General features: G+C 50.1%; 3 protein-coding genes across 3 annotated transcripts; 2 read left to right on the top strand and 1 right to left on the bottom strand.

Moving 5' to 3' along the window:
* Positions 1-2,328: 2,328 nt before the first annotated feature.
* Positions 2,329-3,438, bottom strand: SETTUDRAFT_31756 (uncharacterized protein; the record flags this gene model as incomplete). Its single annotated transcript, XM_008026906.1, has 1 exon — positions 2,329-3,438. One exon carries the CDS (start codon positions 3,436-3,438, stop codon positions 2,329-2,331), a length of 1,110 nt encoding a protein of 369 aa, XP_008025097.1.
* A 2,784-nt stretch (positions 3,439-6,222) lies between these two features.
* On the top strand, positions 6,223-18,451 carry SETTUDRAFT_179218 (uncharacterized protein; the record flags this gene model as incomplete). Its single annotated transcript, XM_008027693.1, has 2 exons — positions 6,223-7,294; positions 7,349-18,451. 2 exons carry the CDS (start codon positions 6,223-6,225, stop codon positions 18,394-18,396), a joined length of 12,120 nt encoding a protein of 4,039 aa, XP_008025884.1. The 3' UTR covers positions 18,397-18,451.
* A 1,398-nt stretch (positions 18,452-19,849) lies between these two features.
* On the top strand, positions 19,850-21,408 carry SETTUDRAFT_154175 (uncharacterized protein; the record flags this gene model as incomplete). The annotated part of the gene is made up of 4 exons (XM_008027692.1): positions 19,850-19,999; positions 20,028-20,031; positions 20,109-21,100; positions 21,154-21,408. The coding sequence occupies 4 exons, from the start codon at positions 19,850-19,852 to the stop codon at positions 21,406-21,408; spliced, it is 1,401 nt and encodes a 466-aa protein (XP_008025883.1).
* Positions 21,409-23,599: the final 2,191 nt, after the last annotated feature.

The following is a 23,599-nucleotide window of genomic DNA, read 5'->3' as shown; positions in this document are numbered from 1 at the left end:
GCTGCAGGTAGAATGGAGAAGATGAATGGGAAGTAGAAGAAATTGTAGCAGAGAGTACGCCGTCGTGGGAGAGGGCATAAGCTATACTACGAGGTGAAGTGGAAAGGTTTCCACCGAACGACGCTCGAACCAGCAGAACTACTAGAGGACGTTGAGGCAGTGGACCGATGGGAAGCATTCACGGAGGCTGCGCGAGACAGCGAGGGCCGCCTCCCAGAGGGGTTTCAAAGAGGCGACGCAGTACCACCCTAAGGAGGGGGGTATTGTAACGGGCTGAACGCCCTTTGGATAGCTCCTCGATGGAATCTCGGTCAAGCAGCAGACGCCAGGTCTTACTCTGCAACCCGGCATCTGTGCGAGGCCTGAGCGGCGCCCAGACGACGCGCTCAGACACTCGGTGCAACCTTTCTCCGACAAGTAAATAAACACCACGCAAGTAGACTCTATAGCTCTCTATCGAATACAACCTCTTGTATACCTCGCGATTGCTCCCTGGAGCGCAGCCCCTTACATAAAATAACTCCACTAGTAGCCTAGATATACTTGATAAGAGTAATAAGCTTATAATTATTCGTATTATAAATAAAGACTATACGTTAGTTTTTAGTGTATAAGTACTACTCTTTTATAACACTAATATAGTAGCTAGTCTTATCTATATTATATATAGACTAGCAAATGGGTCTCCACCTTGGGATCTCTTTTTCCACCATAGCTCTCTCCGTACTAGACCTAATCAGGCAACTAATAGCTTATATTGTAGCCCTAGCTTAGATCTATAACTATCTAATAAAAAGTAACACGCTAGCTAGAATAAGTAAGAAGTTATACCTCTTCGGGCTAGCATGTGGAGACCCAAGTCTTGGCAAGTGTTACACGGGGTTGGGTGCTGATACTTCTCTAAGCTCGATCCGGGTTAGGGCGAGTGAGATGGTGTGAAGAGCGCCGTGAGGTGGTTGTCTGGCGATGCAGTGGAGTGGGCGTGCTTGTAAGATAGATAACAAAAGGTTTGACAATTCCTAATCTATATCGAATAGACTAACGAGTATCAATCTTGTGAAGTTAAGTAACTAGTAAGAAAGTACAATTTGAGTTGACCACCACGAGAGTAATAATGAAATCCATCCATCCTTATATCCTCATTGCTTCCAGTCCTGCCATCAGAACTTCGACCTGCCATCACTGATGGTTGTCTCCACTTCTGATGGCTGCCATCACATGCGGGTCCTGCCATCACTAATGGCACCGTCTTGGCGTGATGGCACATCACGTGACTTGGCCCCGCCACGTCCATCATTTCCCGCTGGTATCCCAAGTGGCTTCCTAACCACTATACCATCAGCACAGGGAAGGAGATCCTTTCTGTTGTTACTTGTAACAGCAAGGTGGGTAGGCTAATAACTTTTTACCTACTCTAGCTAGCGTGTTACTTTCTATTAGTTAGTTATAGATCTCAATTAGGGCTATGAAATAAACTATTAGTTGTCTAATTCGGTCTAGTACAGAGAGAGCTATGGTGGAAAAAGAGATCCCGAGGTGGAGACCCATTTGCCAGTCTATACAGCAGCTGTTGGGCCCGAGTAATTATCTCTTATATAAGCTTAAACTACGCGTTAATAATCTATAAATCTTCCAACTATATTATCTAGCAGTCTTTTACTTAATTAAAAGCTATTTTAAGCTCGTCCAAACACAATACGAATCGCTCTGCCTAGTTCTTGCCTAAAGGTTGGCTATCTTATACGCGTAGTAGTTTCTCTGCCATATCCACTACCTCGCATAGTTGAGGAGCAAATCCTCTGTAGTCTTAATCAAGAATATATCGTACGATTGTTTGCTCTTCAATTATACTTAATTTGCTGCAGTTTGGAGATGTCTAGGGTCGAAAAGTGATTTTATCAAGCCGATCAGAAAGCCGCTAAAAAGGAACGTTGTAGACAGCAGCGCGTTGAATGCTCTTAAACTAGCCCGTACGATAGGCCTAAATAGCAAGAGTAATTCTACCTTCTCTCTGAGTTAATGCATCTTCACGTGGTTGGGACATGTACTTTGCAAGTGAAGTTCGCGACGCCAAGAAAAAGTGTCCGGCTCGGTGGTGTGTCCGGCTCGGTGGTGTGTCCGGCTCGGTAGTGCTTTACGTTATAACTATATAACATATCACCAGCTTCAAAAATTATCTGCAGCTTGGAAAATGGCCGAAATCACGTTGTTTTAGTGGGCTGCGCGCGGTGTTGTGGTGTGCCAAGCCATTTCGGAGTATCGATTATCTTGTCCACCGGGTGATAGAGAATGCAAAGTATCGAAAGATTTGGTTTTCATTTCTATTACCTAAAGCGCATGAGAGATGAGTAAAGCAATATGTCCCTCGGATTTTGGAAGATCAAATGCCACCAAGTCCGTGCCAGAAAAGCCGGATTTTCGGAGCTGCTCGTTCCACTGTTCAGCAGATTGCAATGGGCTTTCCACTCTGCCCTCATCGACCCCGTGCCACCAACCCGGAAGTGAGCCAAAGACCATGTTAAAATATGGAGTCAGTCTCGTGAGCTCCACGAGACCCAGTATTCCGCCTGGCTTCAACAGCTTGTGAATGTTTCCAAGTGACTTTGTAAGAGAACGCGTAGCGTGGATAGCATTTGCAGTAATGACCACATCGTACGCGTGTTCCTGAAAGCCCTGACCGGCAACATTGCTCTCAATATCCAGTTTTCGGAACGTGAGCAAATGCTGCCACTTCTTTAGCGTTGACTCGCCAGTCTTGAAAAAGTTGGGCGAGATGTCAGTGTACATGTATTCGTCGCAAAAAGCTTCCCCGCAAGGACTGCACGCTTGGAGCACCTGAAACGTTGTGCCCCCCGTTCCAGCACCAATCTCTAGTATTCTCAACTTCCTCTTGGCCTGAGAAACGAGCTGTTTGACGTACTCGGCCACGTACCGGTTTGGTCGGGCCCCCTCGTCAGAACGGTATATGCGAAACAACAAATCGTCCTTGAGGAGCAGAAAAAGAGGGTAGATTTGCCCAGTCAGCAGGCCCACCAAATTCGGTCCGATTTTGGAAATAGCCTCTCCCTCAACGCCCAGCCTGCAAGTAAGCTTTTCAAGGCCCTCTTTTGTATCCGGACTTTGACCGATCAGTGTCTGGCCTTGCTCGGATCGCACAAAAGCATCCAACACCCTCCACCAATGTATGCGGTAGTCGTGCTTTACGACCAATCCACCATTCTGTATCTCTTGCACTGCCCAGGATATATACCGAGCGCAGGCGGCGGAGCAGCAATTAAACTTTTCCGAAGGTGAGATACCGACTTGGTCAGACTGCAGGGGTATGACCATCGACTCTAATGCCTCGGCAGTTGTGGTAAGTCTGGTATCATCAACACTTCCACTTGAAGCGTCACCATTGCGCCCATTCTTGTTGCACGAAGCGAATGAAGCGTCCATGTTTGCTGGGGTCGTAGTTGGCTCGTGCTTAACCTGTGCAGAAAAACAAGTGGGCTGGTTCCAACTGAAGACACAAGACTTGTTGGAGACTGAGAATTTGGAAATCCGGAGGTAGATGACCGTCTAGATTGTTGGTCTAGTTCCAGATTAAGCTCCCGTTTAATACGAAACACTCGTGAATAGATATTGGTAGCTTGCGGCTTCCGATCGATGACTTGTCACGCAGACTTATACACAAAGAATAAGCTGTACAGGGTATGGGTGGCAAGCTTTCAAAGTGCAGCCTTTGGTCGGGCAATGGTTAAATAACCCACCACTAATAGCTATCTCACCCACTTTGAAGCTAGGGTTTGCATTAGGGGCGCGGCATCTAAACTCTATAGAGTTAGTACTATAATTAAATAACTTAGATTTTTTTATAACTTACCAAGTAGCTAAATAATACCTATTTAGTATAAAGCGCTAATGATATATTTTAGGTAAGCTAGGCAGCCCTTAAGCTATCTTAACCTATACTATATAATGCGTAGAAATTGTTAGAATATACTAAAAACTCTATTAATTTTGCTTTTTATTATATTGCTTACTACTTATAATACTATTTTATTTAATAAGACTAGACTGGCAAATGGGTCTCCACCTCGGGATCTCTTTTTCCACCATAGCTCTCTCTGTACTAGACCGAATTAGACAACTAATAGTTTATTTCATAGCCCTAATTGAGATCTATAACTAACTAATAGAAAGTAACACGCTAGCTAGAGTAGGTAAAAATTTATTAGCCTACCCACCTTGCCAAGACTTGGGTCTCCACATGCTAGCCCGAAGAGGCATAACTCACTACCTATTAGAGCTAGCGTCATACTATATACCAGTAAGTTATAGATCTATACTAGGGCTACAAAACAAGCTATTAATTGCCTAATTAGGCCTAGTACTTGGAGAGCTATCGTGGAAAAAGAGATCCCGAGGTGGAGACCCATTCGCCAGTCTACTCTTAGCCTATACTAATTAGTATATACTAGCGCTTAAGATACTATATTAGTATCTTCTCACTAAGCTAGAACTTAGAGCTAAGGTGCTCTAGGTATTAGATTTTAATTCATACTAGTAGACTTATTAATTTTAAGCTCTAGAGATTGAAGTTACCTGAATGCCTCTTAAGCTAAAAGTAATTTTATAGTATAAATAGCCTAAAAAAACTTAAAAAAAAAGCTTAAGGTAGTAGCGTAAACTAAGCTTTTTTAAGCGTATAGATGCTAATAATTAAGTAACTCTACTAGCTACTATACTAGCCTCAATAGCAACTTAGCTAATAGAGTAGATTACTATACTACCTCTACTATTGTAAGGGGCTCGACCCCGGAGGGTAGTCTTAAGCTCGGGAGCACGATCGGACAGGCCAAGGTAACAAGATTGTATTCGATAGAGAGCTAAGCTCTCGGCTACGTAGCTATCTATATACAATGCTGGTTGCTAGGGTAACAATTAGGCCAGGCAGGTGGAGTAAACGAGGTCGTAGACGAGTATAGGAGGCGAAGGGCGTTCAGCCCGTTACAACTATAGCCTTTAGCACTTAATTACTACTACTAGGCTCAGCTATAATACTAAGTTTTAGCTAGAATAGCTACTTTATAGCTATCTTAGCAGCTTGATATAGCTTTACTAGGCTACTAGCTAAGCTACTAGCTAAGTTACTAGCTTCTACTACTACTACTACTACTACTACTATACTAATTAGCCGCTTACCCTACCTACTTAGCTACCTACTTAATTTTCTAACTACTACTTATGTATAGCTCTACCTATAAAGGCTTTATAATAGGGCTTTAAAATAGGCCTCTAAGTGCCTATTTTAGCTACTTTAACTACCTAGCTATTACGTAATATCTCTATTCTCTATACTACTTGCCTTTTTACTTAAATTTACTACTAAACTTAAGTAGTAAAAGGCGTGATAATAATTAATAGCTTTATTATAGTTAGCTAATATAATTATCATACTACGTTAGCTATAGCTTTTTTTAGTAAGTAGCTAAGAGCCTATTTTAGCCTAGTTTTTAGGCTATATAGAATACTAAATCTTAGGTAATATAGCTGGTTTTTAAATATTACTTTTCTACTTCTACAATTTTTGTTTTAACTATATAATACTACTTACTTATTACTTATATACTAGCTATCTTTAGGCACTTAAGATTACTACTATATAGCTATATAAGCGTAAGTAATATATAATACTACTAATAATGCAGCTAAGCGCGCTATGTAGGGGGCCCCGGCTTCGAGGTGGGTGAGATAGCTATTAGTGGTGGGTTGTTTAACCATTGCCCTTTGGTCGGGGTAGTTGCTGGAAGTAGTAGTTCGGGCCTTTGCTGCATCTTCCAATTATCCCGAATGCGACCACGCTGTTTTGTTCTAGTGGAAGTGATAGTAAGCTGCAGTACCTAGTCCATACGCAGGCCCTTTAACTCTCATGCATAAGAGTGTACTACCATGTAAGCAGGTAGCAGCCTTGGGTCCAATAGAGTGGTGACTCAGAAGCATTCCCGACTCGTTCTATCTGTTATTCGGTCAAGCCCTCCCCCTCTCTCATACCTTATGATTTTGTAACTATATAAAATAAAAAGTACTCTTGAGCCTCAAAGTCTCCTCTGTACCTTTGGATAAACCTTGTTTTCTTTCTGGTTGCCTGGAAGTTGCCCTCTTATATACCTGCAAGTATATCCTGCTTTTTTTGCGCTGGAACAAAGGGACTGATGATGCTATTGATACAGAAGCAACATGATTTCTGTAGATGAGCCTATTGCAATCATTGGCTTGGCATGCAGATTTCCCGGCGGCTCTAATTCTCGCGATAAGTTTTGGGAGCTGTTGAGTCAACCTCGGGACATTGCGAGGGAGTTCAGTGCTAAACGATTGAACTTGGGGCGGTTTTACAATGCCAATGGCGAGACACACGGATGCACAGATGTCCAAGGGAAATCGTACCTACTTAAAGAAGACTGTCGCCTCTTTGACGAAGGCTTCTTTGCCATCAACCCGGCAGAGGCGGCGGGCATGGACCCTCAGCAGCGAATGTTACTCGAGGTGACGTACGAGGCATGTGAGAGTGCTGGGGTGACGCTTGAGCAGCTCAAGGGGTCCTTGACCTCGGTCCATGTCGGGGTCATGAGTAACGACTATTCGGTTATCCAAAGCCGCGACACGGAAACGATGGCAAAGTACAACGCCACGGGGACTGCCAACAGTATCCTCGCAAACCGCGTTTCATACGCATTTGACCTCAAGGGCCCGTCTGTGACTATCGATACGGCATGTTCGAGTTCTCTGGTGGCACTCCACTATGCTGTTCAGGGCCTTCGTACTGGCGAAAGTGACATGGCTATTGTCGGCGGCACCAACCTCCTCCTAGACCCAACGCCCTATATTGCAGAGTCGAAACTGCACATGCTATCGCCTGACTCACGGTCGCGTATGTGGGATAAAGCGGCCAACGGGTATGCGCGTGGTGAGGGCATCGCTGCATTGCTGCTGAAGCCGCTCGGGGCGGCGCAGCGAGACGGCGATGCCATTGATGCCATTATTCGCAGTACTGGCGTGAATTCGGATGGCACAAGCCAAGGCATCACCATGCCGTCTGCCAGGGCACAGACGGATCTCATCCGCCAAGTGTATCGCCGGGCGGGACTGGATCCTGTCCACAATGGGCCGCAATACATTGAGTGTCATGGGACAGGCACGCAGAGCGGTGATCCGGTCGAGGCGCGCGGCGTCTTTGATGCATTCTACTGCGACGAGACGACGGGCAAGGCGAGGGACGATGGGGAGACGATTTTTGCTGGATCCGTCAAGAGTATATGTCATGGCCGCCCTCTAGTTAGCGTGTTTGCTTACTAACGACCGGCAGCCGTCATTGGCCACCTAGAAGGCTGCGCTGGGCTCGCCGGTGTCATCAAAGTGGTGGCCATGCTCCAGCACGGCAGCATACCACCCAACCTGCATTTCAGCGAGGTCAACCCCAAGATTGCACGCTACCACGGGCCCGGAGCACTGGTGGTGCCCACGACGCTGTTGCCGTGGCCCCAACTGCCACCGGGCGCACCGAAGCGAGCCAGCGTCAACAGCTTTGGCTTTGGCGGCACCAACAGCCATGTCATCCTCGAGAGCCCTGCGGCGGCAGAGCTGGGCCCGGCACAGGACTCGGCCGGGGGCGTCGTGGGTCCGCTGCTCTTGTCGGCCAACTCGGGGCCCGCGTTGCTGCGCAGCGTGCGGTCACACCTCGAGTACCTGCAGCGGCATGCCGACGTGCCTGTGGGCAACGTGAGCAGGGTGCTCCAGACGCGGCGCTCGACGCATCGCGTGCGTGTGTCGTTCACAGGCGCCACGCGGCAGCGCATCGTCGAGGCCATGGCCGACTTTGTGGCCAGTCACGTGACGTCGCCGCCCAGCGACATTGGCACCGTGGCACGGCTGGTCAACCCCAAGGAGGCGCCGGGCATCTTGGGCATCTTCACCGGCCAGGGTGCGCAGTGGGCGACCATGGGCCGCGAGCTGCTGCGGGCGTCGCCCGTGTTCCGCCGCAGCGTCGAGGCGTGCGAGGCGGTGCTGCGCAACGACCTGCTGCCCGGGGATGCGCCCGCGTGGTCGCTGGTCGACGAGCTGGTCAAGGAGGCGGGCGAGTCGCGTGTGCACGAAGCGGCCGTGGCGCAGCCGCTGTGCACGGCGCTGCAGATTGGCCTGGTCGACGTGCTGGGCGCGGCGGGCGTTCGGCTTGGCGGGGTCGTGGGCCACTCGTCGGGCGAGATTGCGGCTGCCTACGCGGCCGGCATCCTCTCAGCCCGAGCCGCCATGCAGATTGCCTACTACCGCGGCTTCTACGCCCACGTGTGCGGCGGGCGCGACGGCGTCAAGGGCGGCATGCTGGCCGTCGGCCTGTCCATGCAGCGCGCCCAGCAGCTGTGCAGCCAGCCGGCGTTGCAGGGCCGGCTGGTCGTGGCGGCCAGCAACGCGCCGCAGAGCTGCACCCTGTCGGGCGACGTAGATGCCGTCGACGCGGCCAAGCAGCAGCTGGACGGCGAGGGCGTCTTTGCGCGCCGGCTGCTCGTCGACACGGCCTACCACTCGCACCACATGCAGGCCTGTGTCGCGCAGTACGCGGCGGCGCTCGACAAATGCAACGTGCACGTGACGGCGCCCCGGCCCAGCGGCCCCATATGGACGTCGAGCGTGCGCGGAGACGCGCGGCTGCTGCGCGGCAACCTGGCGGCGCTCCAGGGCCCCTACTGGATCGACAACATGGTGCAGACGGTCAAGTTCTCGCAGGCCGTCGAGGCGTCCCTCTGGAGCGGCGGCGGGCCGTGGGACGTGGCGCTCGAGATTGGGCCCCATGGCGCGCTCAAGGGCCCCGTGGCGCAGACGCTCAAGGCCGCGTTTGGGGCCGCTCCGCACTATGCCAGTCTGCTCGAGCGCAACAAGAACGACGTCGAGGCCGTGCAAGCCGCCATTGCCCACGTCTGGACGCAACTGGGGACGGGCCATGTCGACTTTGCAGGCTACCGCCGCAGCTTTGGCGACCACACGCCGTCGTCGATACTCCGGGGCCTGCCGACGTATGCATGGGATCACGACCGGGTGCACTGGCGCGAGTCGCGCTCCTCGATGCGCTTCCGTACCCAGCCCCATGCAGGCCACGAGCTCTTGGGCCGCCGCGTCGCCGACGACAACAACCACGAGTTGCGATGGCGCAACATCCTCAAGCTCGACGAGCTGCCATGGCTGCGCGGCCACGACGTGCTCGGCGCCGTCCTGCTGCCCGCCGCCGCCTATGTGTCCATGGCAGCCCAGGCGGCCTCTCAGCTGGCCGCCACCCTCGCCCCCCACGGCCCCCCCATGCACCAACTATCCGTCGAGGACATGGACATTCTGCGCCCCATTGCTGTCCCAGACCATGGCGACGGCATCGAAACGCTCTTTACCGTCCATGTGCTGTCGTCCGACGCGAGCACAAGCACCAGCCGGCTGCTGCGTGCACGATTCTCCTACTACTATGCCGCCCACGACAGCACCAGCACCGCCGAAGCCATGATTCACACGTGTACGGGCACAATGGTCGTCCGCCTTGCCTCTGCTTCTGCCAATGGCGGCTGTCCCCTGCCACAGCGACAATCGCTTCCACACAACCTGGTCCAAGTCGCAAGCGAGCCCATCTACGCCATGTTCCGGCACATGTCGCTCAACTATACCGGCGCATTCCAAGCCATCACCGAGAGCCACCGCTGTCTCGGCTACGCGGCCTCGACCGCCGCTTGGCCCACCGGCTCGCCCGTTGCGCCTACTGCACTGTCGCACAATCACTATGTCGTGCATCCCGCCATGCTCGACGTAGCTTTCCAGTCCTTGTTCGTCGCACACACGCATCCTGCAACCCAGCAAGCAAAGTCGGCGGCGCCGCTGCTGCCGTCGCACATTGATCGAGTCATCATTGATCCTCAGCAAACACTCGCCAGCAGCAACAGCACCTCTGTCGCGTGCAAGTTTGACGCCTGGGTCGTGTCGGCCACAAGAGCGCGACTGGAAGGTGACATCAACATCTACCATGATGTGTCGGGCCAAGCACTGATTCAGATCGAGGGCCTGTCCGCACGAGCAGCCGACGGAGGTCAAAGCGCCTCTCTCGACAAACAAGTCTTTTGGAAAACCGTCTACGGTCATGATGCATCACTTGGCGGGCTGCTGGCTCCCCCACATGACAGCTCGGCAGTCGCTGATGATGCCATCGCCCAGCTGCTCAAACAAATCACCTTCAAGTTCCCACGCTGCAAGCTGCTGGAAATGGGCAACGGTACCGGCCAGACCACCACGGCACAGAGCATCCTGAATCTTGTGCAAGACCTGTATGAATCGTACACATACACCGATCCATCTCCACAGGTCCTTAGTACTGCTGCTGCTACGCTGGCCAATTTCGAAAGGACAGCATGCAAGACGCTAGACATTTCCCAAGACGTGCATCCACAGGGCTTCAATGCTCATTCATACCATGTCATCATCGCACCCCAAGTGCTGTCTGCAATCTCTACTACTACTACCACAAGATTAGACGACATTCTTGACAGGGTCCGCATGTTACTGCGTCCTGGCGGCTACCTGGTCTTATCAGAGATGACCGGGAGTCCGAGTACCACGGCCAACAACGACGGGTCAATGCTCTCACCAGGCGAGTGGCATAGGCAGCTCCGTACGTCTGGATTTTCCGGCGCTGAAACCATCGCCTATGACAATGTAGATGAGAGCAGGCATTTGTACTCGTGCATCGTGACCCGGGCTGTCAATGACGACTTTATGCGTCTTGTCAAGCCACTGCCGCCTCCTGCATCCATGTCTACCCGACCTCTCATCGTCATCGGAGGCCGTGGTCTGTACAGCAGCAAGATGATTGAAGAAATGGAAAATCTTTTGCCATCATCTTGGCGGCAGTCGGGCTTGATACACATCGTTCCTAGCATTGACCATTTCACTATGCACGACGGACTCGAGGGTGTAGCAGTCGTCGACGTCATATGCTTCCAAGACGTGGATGAGGCCGTGTTTGCACAACTACCCGTGACCAAGACTCGGCTAAAAAAGCTTCAATTGCTCATGATGTCGGCTGCAAATCTCCTATGGGTCACTGGTGCAGGCACATCACTCGATCCACGCGCTAGCATGATTCTCGGTATCGCCCGTGTGGTTCCAGTCGAGATGCCACATCTCACCATGCAAGTGCTCGGGCTTGAGATGGGGGCCAACATGGGCCCGGCTGCACATGCCAGGCACTGTACCGAGGCATTGCTACGTCTCCGCTACACGGGCGAACTCAAGGCCAAGGCGCTGGACAAGCAGTCGAGCCCAGGCGGCATACTCTGGGCCATTGAGCCCGAGTCGGAAATATTGGCAGATGGCACCATCCGCATTCAGCGTTTGGTGCTGGATATCGAGTTGAATCAGCAGTACAATGCGAAATCGCGTACCATTGTCAAGCCTGTCAAAACAACAACCAACGCCATGGTTCGCACCATTGTTCCAAAGGGGGCATCTAAGATGCAGCTCCAGGCTGTGCATGAGCCTCTGTCCTCGTCCTCTCTAGATTCCAGCAAAGATATCATCCAAGTCCGCATCCAACATACCATCCATATCCCGTCGCACTCTGACCATGGCCAAGAACTTTACCTAGTCTGCGGCCAGCAGGTGCCAAAGGAGCAGGGTCAGCAGCTTGGACATGCTGTCATGGCTCTGAGCCATGTCAATGCCTCAAGACTACTTGTGGAATCGGACAAGTTGATCCATGTTGCGTCGGAGCACCTGACGCCAAAAAGCCTAGAGCATGTGGCTGACAATTTGCTACGATTTGCCATTGTCAATCGGGTTCAGTCGTACGCGTCAGCCAACCCAACTGCTGCGCCGCTGCATGTTCTTTTGGTGCAACCAGAAGTTAATATTGCAAACACGCTTCATGCTGAGCTCACTCAGGCAGGTCATCAAGTATACTGTGTGTCGTGGAAAACAGACGCTGACATTCCTGATGGCTGGATCCGGCTGCACGCAAACATGTCCAGTCGTATGGTTTGGCAGTGCTTGCCGTCATGCAGCATTGATTTGTTGGTCGACTGGCCCATGAAGCCTAGTGAACGTATCAACGGCAGTGAACATTTGCGCAAATTGCTTCCACTTGCGCATGAGACGTGTCATGCTGGGGCCGATCTCCTTTGGGATATTTTCCACAAAAATGGTTCTTGTTTGGCGACTCTGTCCGCGGCTGCGGATATCAGAGCAGAAGACATAACAAAACTAGGCCAAATATCTTGCAATTGCCAGATCAAGGAAGCAGGTGAACTAAGTGGCGCAGACGCTACCAGTCTTGCCTACCAGCGGTACATCACCGACTGGAGCCATCCACAACCTCTTCCTCTAACAGTACAGCCTTTGCATGTTCGTCTCCTTGGCCTCCTGCGGTCTGATCGCACCTATCTGCTAGTGGGTAGCTCCAATGGACTAGGCATTTCCCTGTGCCAATGGATGTTGAGCCAGGGCGCCAAGCACATTGTCATCACTAGCCGCCATCCAAAAGAGAATGCTCAACTGAATCAAGCGGCACATCGCCTTGGGGCATCTGTCCATTTTATAGCCATGGATGTCACACAGCGGGACCAGGTTCTTACGGTCGTGGGCGACATTCGCAGAACCATGCCGCCCATCGCCGGGGTATGCAACTTGGCCATGGTGCTCAACGACAAAATGTTTCGTGAAATGTCGGTTTCACAACTCAACACCACTTTGGAGGCCAAGGTAATTGGTACCGAGATCCTCGATCAAGTTTTTGACAGCACCACCGCTGCTGCTGCTAATCCACCGCTCGATTTCTTTGTTCTCACATCATCCTTGGCGAGCGTCGTTGGTAACATTGGCCAGGCCAATTACCACTCTGCCAACTTGTTCATGGCTAGTATCATGGAGAAGCGCCGCTCGCGTGGTTTAGCGGGTTCAATCATTCATATCGGCTGGATTGCTGATACAGGCTACGTCGCCCGCTCGGATAAAAAGCACCAACTTGCAGACCATTTTCAAAGCATACGTTTCATTCCTCTCTCCGAAACAGACGTACAGGAAGCTTTCGCACAAGCCATACAGACAAGTAAACCTAGACATCATCCCAACTCTGAATTGCACGGCCATGCGCAGAGTTACGAAATCACCATGGGCCTTGAGCTGCCGACCGAACCAATGCAAGAAAACCAAGCTAACAAGGCCTTATGGGTATCATCTCCACGACTCATGGCCTTGGCACCGTACACAACCTCCTCGCCATCTTCGACGCAGCAGCGACCTGGACAAGACACTCTCCTAAACAGTAGTCTAAAGCAGCAAATCAGCAAGGCTGAGACGGCAGAAACAGCTGCGGCGGTTGTAGCGTCTGCTTTTGCAGCTAAGCTTGAGACTATCCTAGCGCTGCCGACCGGTTCTGTTCAAGCGGATCTCGAGCGGCCCATTGTCGAATTCGGCATAGACTCACTTATTGCCACTGAAATACGAACCTGGCTTCTCAACGACATAGACATTGATGTGGATATATTCAGCATATTGGGTGGCGATAGTGTGATGCAGATTTCTGTTCAGGCGACTAAGACGATGTGGACCGGCAGCACTAGTGCAAAGGGAAAGCCAGCCAAAGATGATGAAAGCGTTGTTTCGCCTTCAACTTCAGCTTCCGCTACGGCCGCAGTCGATCTCATCGATTCGGCGTCTTCATCGTCTCAGTCCCTTGGTGATATGGCAAGCACATCCTTCGCCCTATCCCATGAGGATGCTTCCATCACTTCAGACCAATCAAGTTGTAAGGAAGACGGACTAGTGCCAGATAATGGCAAAAACAAACAGGAGAAAATCATGGCACGTCCAACCATCATCCGCGAAGCACCAATGTCTGCAGCTCAGTCGCGGATTTGGTTCATCTCTAACCACCATCGAAATCCGGCAGCACAAACAAACGCGCTGCACTACCATGTTCAGGGAAATCTTGACACGGTTCGGCTACAGCAAGCCTTTCAAATGCTGGCTCACCAACACGAAATCCTTCGCACATGCTTCTACTCTCGTCTCGAGGACGGCCACCCCATGCAGGGCATCATGGCTAAATCAGCCATTGAACTGACCATTGTGCATGAAAAGGATCAACATAGCGATGGAAACGATGAATACTATGCCAATCTCCAGGACACCATCTCTGCGATGAAATCTCGCGCATGGGGTCTAGAGCAAGGGCGGACTATGGAAATCATTTTGCTTTGCCGGAATGCAACCGAGTATGATATGGTTATCGGGTATCATCATATTATCATGGACGGCTGGAGCATGTCCATATTCTTGCGGGACATGGATCGAGCATACAAGATGCAATCCTTTGACGCAGTTTCTCACGTCTCGTATGTGGACTATTCAATCCATGAACTGAGCGAAGAAAAAGTGGGCTCATTCGACAAGGATATTGCCTTTTGGCGATCTGAGTTTGAAAACTTACCGAACATTCTCCCTCCACTCCCCATGGCCCGCCGACTTGAAAGGTCTAGTACTACTGCTACTGGGAAAGAGAGCAGCAGCAGTCACTACCTTGACGAGTGGCTAAGTCCGATTCAATTTGTGGCGCAAAAGGACCTTTGCAAGCGATTGCATATTAGCTCCTTTCATCTTCACCTTGCTCTCTTACAGGTGCTGCTAGCTCGTCTAGCTGACATTGAAGATGTGTGTGTGGGCATCGTCGATGCCAACCGTAGAGACGTGCGCTTTTGGGATACGATGGGGTGTTTCGTCAATATGCTGCCTCTTCGCTGTAATGTATCCCGCACGACTACCTTTGCACAGGTTGCCATGCAGGCTTCTCGAAAGTCGGTAGATGTCTTTTCACATGGCAATGTGCCCTTTGATCGCATACTTGATCACCTCCGAGTCCCGCGGATGTCGGGTACCAATCCGTTGTTCCAGGCTGCGATTAACTACCGCTCAAGTCTGGGGAATATCGACATCCTAAACTCGCCGCTAGGCGATGATTGCAGAATGCACTTGTCTGCTAGAGAGGTAAAGGAAGCGGAAAACCCCTACGATGTGAGCATGGGCTTTCTGGAGACCCCGACAAAGTGCCTACTTCAGGTGTGGTGTCGTGACGACTTGTATAATCAGAATGCATGTGAGACGATACTATACTCATATCTTCGCCTGCTCGAGTCGGTTGCTCGTGACCCCGACGTGCCAGTGGCAAAGATAATGCTACACGCAGACACCGAAGTGAGCCATGCCCTTCAAATAGCAAAGGGCCCAGTGATGGATTTTGGCTGGCCAACGACACTATCACAGCGTGTGCAGGACATGTGCCTTCTCTATCCCCAACGACAAGCTCTGACAGATACATATGGCGAGGAAATTTCGTATGGTCAGTTGTCGAATAGGATCAGCCATGTCGCCCAGAAGATACAGGATGCAGGAGCACATGCTGGAACTCGAGTCGCCATCTTGTGCGAGCCATCAGCGGATAGTGTGGTCGCCATGTTAGCAGTCCTCCACATGGGATGTGTATATATCCCGCTCGATACGAGTCTGCCTCCCTCCCGTCATGCAGACATGATACACAGCTGCAAACCAACGCTATTGCTCTGCCATCTGAAAACAGAGTTACGCGTGAAGGAGCTGTCGAGGGCCTTTGTTGACATGCAAACCGTTCGGTTAGGCCCTGTCGACGATGCTGTCAGTTGTGATGATGACAAAGGACAAGTAGAGCCTTCCGTTCTGCCTGTGGTTCCGGAGCCAGAGGCACCAGCAATCTGTCTCTTCACCAGTGGCTCCACTGGTAAGCCCAAGGGAATCCTCTTGACTCAGGCCAACTTCATCAACCACATTGCTGTTAAGACGCATCAGATGGGGCTGCAGCAAGAATGCGTACTGCAGCAGAGTTCTCTTGGTTTCGACATGTCTCTCATACAAATCTTTTCGGCCCTTGCGAATGGCGGTCGCCTTATCATCGCCGGCCCAGACATCAGGCGAGACCCAATAGAGCTGAGCAACCTCGTGTTCCATGAGCGCATCTCGATGACAATCGCCACGCCTACAGAGTACCTAGCATGGATCAACTGTGCCGCAAACGTGCTTCGCCAAAATTTGGCCTGGCGGTTTGCCTTTTCAGGTGGCGAAAAGATCCCTAATCAGCTCATAATCGAATTACGCCGTCTCAATCTGCCCAACCTCAGTTTGACTAATTGTTACGGACCTACCGAGACGACAGCAGCAGCTACCTTTCAAAGTATCTCATTGGAACCACAAGTGCAAACGGGCTTCTCGTGTATCTCGTCGGTGGATCCGGGGCCCTGGTCTCAGTATGCAGTTGGAAAAGCATTGCCCAACTATTCACTCTGTATTATTGATGCTGCTGGACACCCGCTACCAACTGGATACACTGGAGAGATCTGCATAGGGGGTTCAGGCGTGGCTCTTGGCTATCTTGGCCAGCCTGACGAAACCAATGCCAAATTCGTCAATTACATAATGGTCAAGCCTCGTATGTCTGAGACTGAGGGTAGTCATGGCATCATGTACCGGACTGGCGACAAAGGACGCCTTCTATCCGACGGTACACTTTTGTTCCTGGGACGACTGGGAGGTGACACGCAAATCAAATTGCGGGGACAAAGGATTGAATTGCAAGAAGTTGAGATGGCTGTGTTGCAGGCGTCGGAGGGGGCCCTTGCATCCGTCGTTGTCTCTCTCCGCAATGACGTACTGATCGCTCATGGCACGCTCTCAAAGCTCCCTCTTGAGTGCAATCAGTCGGATTTGACTCAGCGTATTCTACGTCGTGTCATGCTACCACAGGCTTTCATCCCAGGTGCTCTATGTATAATAGATGCACTTCCAAGGACACCAAATGGCAAGCTCGATCGCGAGGCCATCGCGAAGCTTCCATTGGAACGATCAGAAAAAGATGACAATGCAACTTCAAACAGCACGGAAAAGATGAGCGTTCGCGAGGGGGAGCTGCGTCTTCTATGGGAACGTGTGTTACCTAAATTTGATGATGTGCGTCTTGGTCCTTCGTCCGATTTCTTCATGTGCGGTGGCAACTCGATGCTACTCATGAAGCTCCAGAACGCTATCAAGGAGACTACCGGACTGCAGATCAGCACAAGACATCTCTACGAGTCGAGTACGTTGCGCGCCATGGCCCAATGCGTTTTCAACAAAGCAGACCTTGCGGCGACTGAGCATGACGTTGGTCCAATAGACTGGGCAATTGAGACATCGGTACCGGTTTCGCTGCACCAGAAGATTCAAGCATTGACGAGCAATCTATTTTCCGGAGTCGTTGCTTCAAGTACAGAGGGCATTGAAATTTTGTTGACTGGAGCAACAAGTTTTCTTGGCAGCCATCTCTTGCGCTCTTTTATTGCATCGTCCAGCGTCAAAACGGTACATTGCGTCACAGTGCCAGCTGATGAACAAGCCAGTCTTCCTCAGGATAATACCAAGGTCGTTTACTATAACGGGAGTCTGCTTTCACCTTCACTAGGTCTTACAACCCAAGAGTGCATCACGCTTGAGCAGACTGTTCAAGTCATTGTGCATGTGGGCGCACACGGGCACTGTCTCAACCGTTTCGACTCATTGCGTGTACCTAACCTCCATTCTCTGCATTTCCTAGCCTCGCTCGCGTTGCCACGGTCTGTACCATTCCTCTTCCTCTCAAGCAGTCGTGTTGTGCATCTTTCAGGCAATACGGCGCCAATCCCGGGTTCAATGAAGTCCACTACACCTGCTGCAGATGGAAAAGATGGGTACACGGCGAGCAAGTGGGCTGGTGAGGTATTTTTGGAAAATTTAGTGGATCATTTGAATGACACACAGATGCAGCAGCAACATCAAAACCAGATGACTAGGTCTGGTTCCTGGCGGCCCTCGCTCAAAGTTGAGGTCCATCGGCCTTGCACGCTAGCTAGCGATCAGGCTCCCAATTCTGATGCTATGAACGCTATCCTACGCTACTCACGAAGTATGCACTGTGCGCCCCGCTTGAAGCGAGCGGAAGGATATATGGATTTTGCGCCTATAGAGAATGTCGTTGCGAGCATCACGGACGCAGCACTGGACTTGGCCATGACGACAAGGCAACCTCTGCCTAAAAACCCAATGGGCGATGCATCTTGGACTAAATGGGCGGAGATCACGTTCCGACATCACTCAGGCGGCATCAAGTCGCCTATGGGCGATTTCAAGGCGCATTTGGAGAGGGTGTATCAAGGCACGTTTGAGGAGGTAGATATGCAAGAGTGGGTGGTGAGAGCTGCGCAGCATGGATTAGATCCATTGATTGTGGCGTATATTGAGGCTTTGTTGGATAGCGGTATGCCTATTGTTGGTGCGTATATGGGAGAGAAGTAGGGCACTGCATTTTTGTTTCCATTACTTTTCAAACGAAAAGTACAATTCAAAGTTTCTTCTTAACCAGATAATTTCGTTTGCCTACCAGGAATGTATGTTTGAAAACTAGGGGGCGGAGTTACTGTCTCAATTTCAGGCTCGATCAAGCCTTGTTTGGTGATATGATAGGAGTGTGCCAAAAGGGGTATACATGGAATAACACTACCACAGAGATGAGGGTTTTGATTGCCATGCATGTCTGACAAACCCTGAGCTAGTTCTGATCGCATTCCACTCCTGCAACCACATTGCTTACTCTTACAGTATAGTACAGAAATAAAGAATGCAGATGGACTAGGCTCGTGCAGTAAGTTAACAAGCGGCAAAAATGGGACCGAATGCAGAATTCGGAGTAACTCCTGGGGGTTTAGAACGGGCCGGAACCCGCATTAGTGGGAATGTCGCGGATGCAGCTGATGCAGCTGCACTGACGTAGCGAATACCTAGACGTAGCTGCGAGTGTATCTAATACACACACGATTTATTCACGCCCGGCAGCCGAGCCGAAAGGGCTACTAACACTAATCTAACTTTTACACTTCTTATGCTACGTCTTAGTCTCCTTAGCCCATATGTCTTCTTTGGCCTACTTCTTTACATAGCTTGTTATCTAAGTCAAAGCCCTTAGTTGACTAATGCCAAAGCTTACAAAGTTCCGCGGAGATGCAGTGAGAAATACTCCGTAAGCTAGTCCGTGTTGCGGCACTGTTTCGGTGGTAATTAAGACCACCCCTGTCGGCAAGAACTTTTGAAATGGACCTCAATTGTGGAACCCATCGAGTCCAGCATCAGATCAACCCTGACCACACCAATAGAGCATGAAGTTACATAGTATGTACATAAGCACAGTGTGGGGCATTGTACACGTGAACAAGAGTACGAAGAAGGAACATTCTCAGTACGGAGCAGGTCACAGACAGGTTCCAGGGCAGCTACCCTAGTTATGGCATCAGACATTCGAAAGGGGCAACAGTGACCGGTAAGCTGATGGATCTGCTCCAAGACTGTCTATGTCCCTGTTCAACTCTGTTTTGAGTACACCCTCATGCAGTTGCAGCTTCCGGTTTCTATAAGCAGGCGACCTCTCATCCTACGCTAAGTCTCTATTGCTTAGTAGTAATCTTGCCTAAGTAGTATTAGTTTCTATTAGCGATATAACTACTTCTTAGCTCTCAGGCTAATTATTACATAATATTAATATAATTTAACTTCCTTTAGATAAGCGCACATTAAGTAGATCTATATCCTGCGTAAGATGACAACTAGGCTATGTGCGCAAAGTGGAAGCTGCAAGTGCATGAGAGTGTAACGAGAAATTCCTCAGCTTTTTTGTTACCAGGCGTCACTTCCAACCCTTACTCCTAGCGTTTTTCTTCACAAAATCCATTTTTTACACCTGGCCAGCGTGATAGCCATGGAACAAGATAGCAAGAAGGCTCAGGCTGGTCACATCCCAAAAGATGGAGTGGTAGAGGATCCCAACGTGGTCGAATTTGATGGGCCGGACGACCCCGAAAATCCACTGAATTGGTCTTCTACAAAGAAAGCGACCCAGATTATTCTTGTCACGTCCATGTCGTTGCTATCGTAAGTCACGTCCCTTAGAAGACGAACCACTGTTTGACTTTTGTATATACCCATCGGCTCGACCATTAACGCGTCTTCCACGCTAGCCATTCTCAAAAACTTCAACTCATCAAATCAAACTGCCGGCGCTCTCGTCACCACCGTTTTCCTGTTGGGCTACACATTTGGTCCCATCATGATTGCGCCTCTCTCCGAGTTATACGGCCGCGCCATCCTGTACAATACATGCATGTTTTTATTTATTATCTGCAACATTCTTTGCGCATTAGCGAACAGCCTTGGCTCATTGATCGTATACCGATTCCTAAGTGGCATCGCGGGTTCGTGTCCGGTCACGCTTGGCCCCGGATCCATTACCGATATGCTCACCAGTGAGAAGCGTACGGGGCCCATGGGCGCATACATTATTGTTTCTATACTTGGCCCGAACATTGGTGTGGTCGCTGGAGGCTATTTTGCCGCTGCAGCAGGCTGGCGCTGGGACTTTTGGCTCATCGTCATTGTCTGCAGCGTTCTGACCTTGTTGTCGGTCTTGTTTCTGTGCGAGTCGAACCCTTATGTCCTCCTCGAACACAAGGCCCGACATTTGCGAAAAAGGACGCGAAATATGGCGTTGCAGTCTACATTACATACTAGCAAGACGTCAAGGGATTTGTTCACCTTTTCTATTACCCGACCGCTCAAAATGCTCATGTCGCCGATTGTGTTCTCGCTCTCGCTCTATACCGCCACTGTATGCAGCTATCTCTACCTCTGTTTTACCACGTTCGAGACCGTCTTCCATGACCAATATGGCTTCTCCAGCGGCGAAACTGGTTTGGCCACCCTTGGCATGGGTGCTGGCTGCGTCTTCGGATGTGTCGCATGTGGTCTCCTTACAACTACCGTTTCAAAGTGGCTAACCAAAATGCATGGCGGTAACTCAAAACCAGAATATCAACTCATATCCATGATTCTTGGTGGCGTTTGCACGCCCATTGGCCTTTTCTGGTACGGATGGTCCGCGCATGCCAAGCTGCATTGGATGGTGCCGATTATGGGTGCTGTATTCATCGGCATAGGCATGATCTTTACCTATGTGAGCTTGACTTTACTAGTACTTGATTAATTGCTTTCGCTGACTATAAGCAGATGCCAAGTATGATGTACCTCATTGATATATACACTCGTCATGCCGCTTCAGTAACAGCTGCAAGCACAATCCTTCGATGTCTTCTCGGCGCCGTGCTTCCTCTCGCCGGCCCTGCTATGTACAATGCGCTAGGTCTTGGATGGGGCAATTCTCTGCTTGCCTTCATCTCCATCGCCTTTCTCCCTATACCTATTATCTTATCTCTCTATAGCGAGCGTTTACGAAATATAAGAATCTTCAAGGTAGAATTTTAGTACCGTTCTTATTGAAGAGGCGCCTTTACTATGTTACAAACAAACAGGTTGTACCGTTGAAAGGTCTATATAAGGATGCGGAGGGTCAAAGAGAGGTGACCATACACAGGAAGGACTTAAAGGGACACAGTAATGATCATTGCGGGGCATGAGGTGACGTAATTTGCTATCCCGCTAAGACGTGCCATTCCGCTAAGGAAGGGATGGCAGGACGCCTTGGGATGGCAGGACTGGAAGCAATGAGGATATAAGGATGGACGGATTTCATTATTACTCTCGTTGTCGTCGATTCAAATTGTACTTTCTTACTAGTTACTTTACTTCACAAGATTGTCACATGTTAGTCTTTAGCAATATAGATTGGTGTTTGTCAAAACCCCGGTTACATCCATAACTCTTTTCTACACGAATTGCCAGACAACTCTCACAGAACTAGTCCACATTCCTACTCGCCCTAACCTGGACCAAGTCAGAGAAGTATTAACATCTAACCCCGTGTAACAGAGGGGTCTTTCGCTACGCAGGGGGGAGGTTTACCTCTACTTTATCCTAGACACAACTCCATCTGGCCTAGCGTAACAAGCACGACACTATAAGCAAAACCCCCACTACAACACCACCACTTCACACTTGAATAGAAGAACAAAAAGAAAAGCACATATATTCTCAAAGTCTGCGATTTACCTCCAATAGTCAAAAAAGCATAATTTCACGTCGTTGTGGCGTTATTAGGTTCTTAAGGTGGATGGTTTTGGCTGCCAAAAAGGCGCTATACCACTTTCGAGTTTCGAGGACACCACTACTGTAGGTGGTCAGTGCGTGCAACTGTTCAGCGGATGCAACACCCCACCAAAATTGGTGCTCTACTAAAGATAAGGCTATAGAGCCCTATACAAAAGCTATTATTATAGGATTTTCTAGTAGAGTATTAAGTAAGTAGTAATATATATTTCTATCTATATATATTGTACTAGTAACTTTATATTGCAGCCGCGGGTAGTGGTTTTAGTTGTAAGGGGCTGCGCTCCGGGGAGCAATCGCGAGGTATACAAGAGGTTGTATTCGATAAGGAGCTATCTACTCTGCTTACGTGGTGTTTATTTACTTATTAGAGAAAGGTTATGCTAAAGTATCTAAGCGCGTTGTCTAAGCGCTGCTTAGTCTAAACGTAGTTTAGATGGTGCGCGCGCAGCTTGGCCTGAGATTCCATCGAGGAGCTATCTAAAGGGCGTTCAGCCCGTTACAATACCCCCCTCCTTAGGGGATACCGCATCGCCTCTCCAAAACCCCTCTGGGAGGCGGCCCTCGCTGTCTCGTTTGGCCTCCGTGAATGCTTCCCAACGATCTACTGCCTCAGCGTCCTCTAGCAGCTCAGCTAGTTCAAGCGTCGTTTAGTGGAACCCTTTCTATTTCACCTCGTAGTATAGCTTACGCCCTCTCCTACGGCGGCGTACCTCTTCTGCCATAATGTCCTCTACCTCCCATTCATCTTCTCCGTCTACCTGTAGTGGCTGTGGCTGATAGTCGTCCTGAACCTGGTTTGGGAGGGGATCGTTGCTAGCGAGTTTCAACCAATCAACATAAAAAACAAGGTGTAGTCCTGGAGGCGTATCTAATTCAACTAAGTGGCTATTAATTACCTTCACCACTGTATACTTAGCGTTCTTCCAGTCGAGCTTCTTTGAGCTTCGCCCTGTGCCGTACTGCTAATCGAGCTTCAGCCATACCTTGTCGCCTACTCGGTAGCTCTGTGCCTCTCTCCAAGTCTTGTTCGCCTGTCTCTCCTGTTCTTGTTGAGCAACCGCCATGCCTGCCTGGGCTAGTTCTACGGCTTGTTGTAGCTTAACCGCGATCTCTGCTGCTTTCTGTTCGTCCGAAAGCTGTTCGGCTGGTTTCCGTTGTTGTCTTTCGTTGCTAAGCTCTAGCTGCAGCGGCTCTACCTTATGTCCATGCTGTAAGAAGAAGGGTGACATTCTAGTTGACGTTGCATTCCTGCTATTAATCGCAATCTGGGCCATTGGGCAGAGCCGTGCCTAGTCGTCCTAAGCCTAGTTTGTAAACGATTGGATATAGGTTTCCTAGACGCTGTTCATCCTCTCTGTTGCGCCGTCTGTCTGCGGGTGGTAGGCAGTTAATAGTCTCCGCTTGATCTTCAGAAGCTCGCATAGTTTAGCCTATAGTGTACTCACGA

The sequence above is a fragment of the Exserohilum turcica genome (genome assembly GCF_000359705.1).
Source record: "Exserohilum turcica Et28A unplaced genomic scaffold SETTUscaffold_2, whole genome shotgun sequence".
In the NCBI taxonomy this organism is placed as follows: domain Eukaryota; kingdom Fungi; phylum Ascomycota; class Dothideomycetes; order Pleosporales; family Pleosporaceae; genus Exserohilum; species Exserohilum turcicum.
Note: the sequence above shows the minus strand (reverse complement) of the source record. Positions and strands in the feature narration are given on the sequence as shown.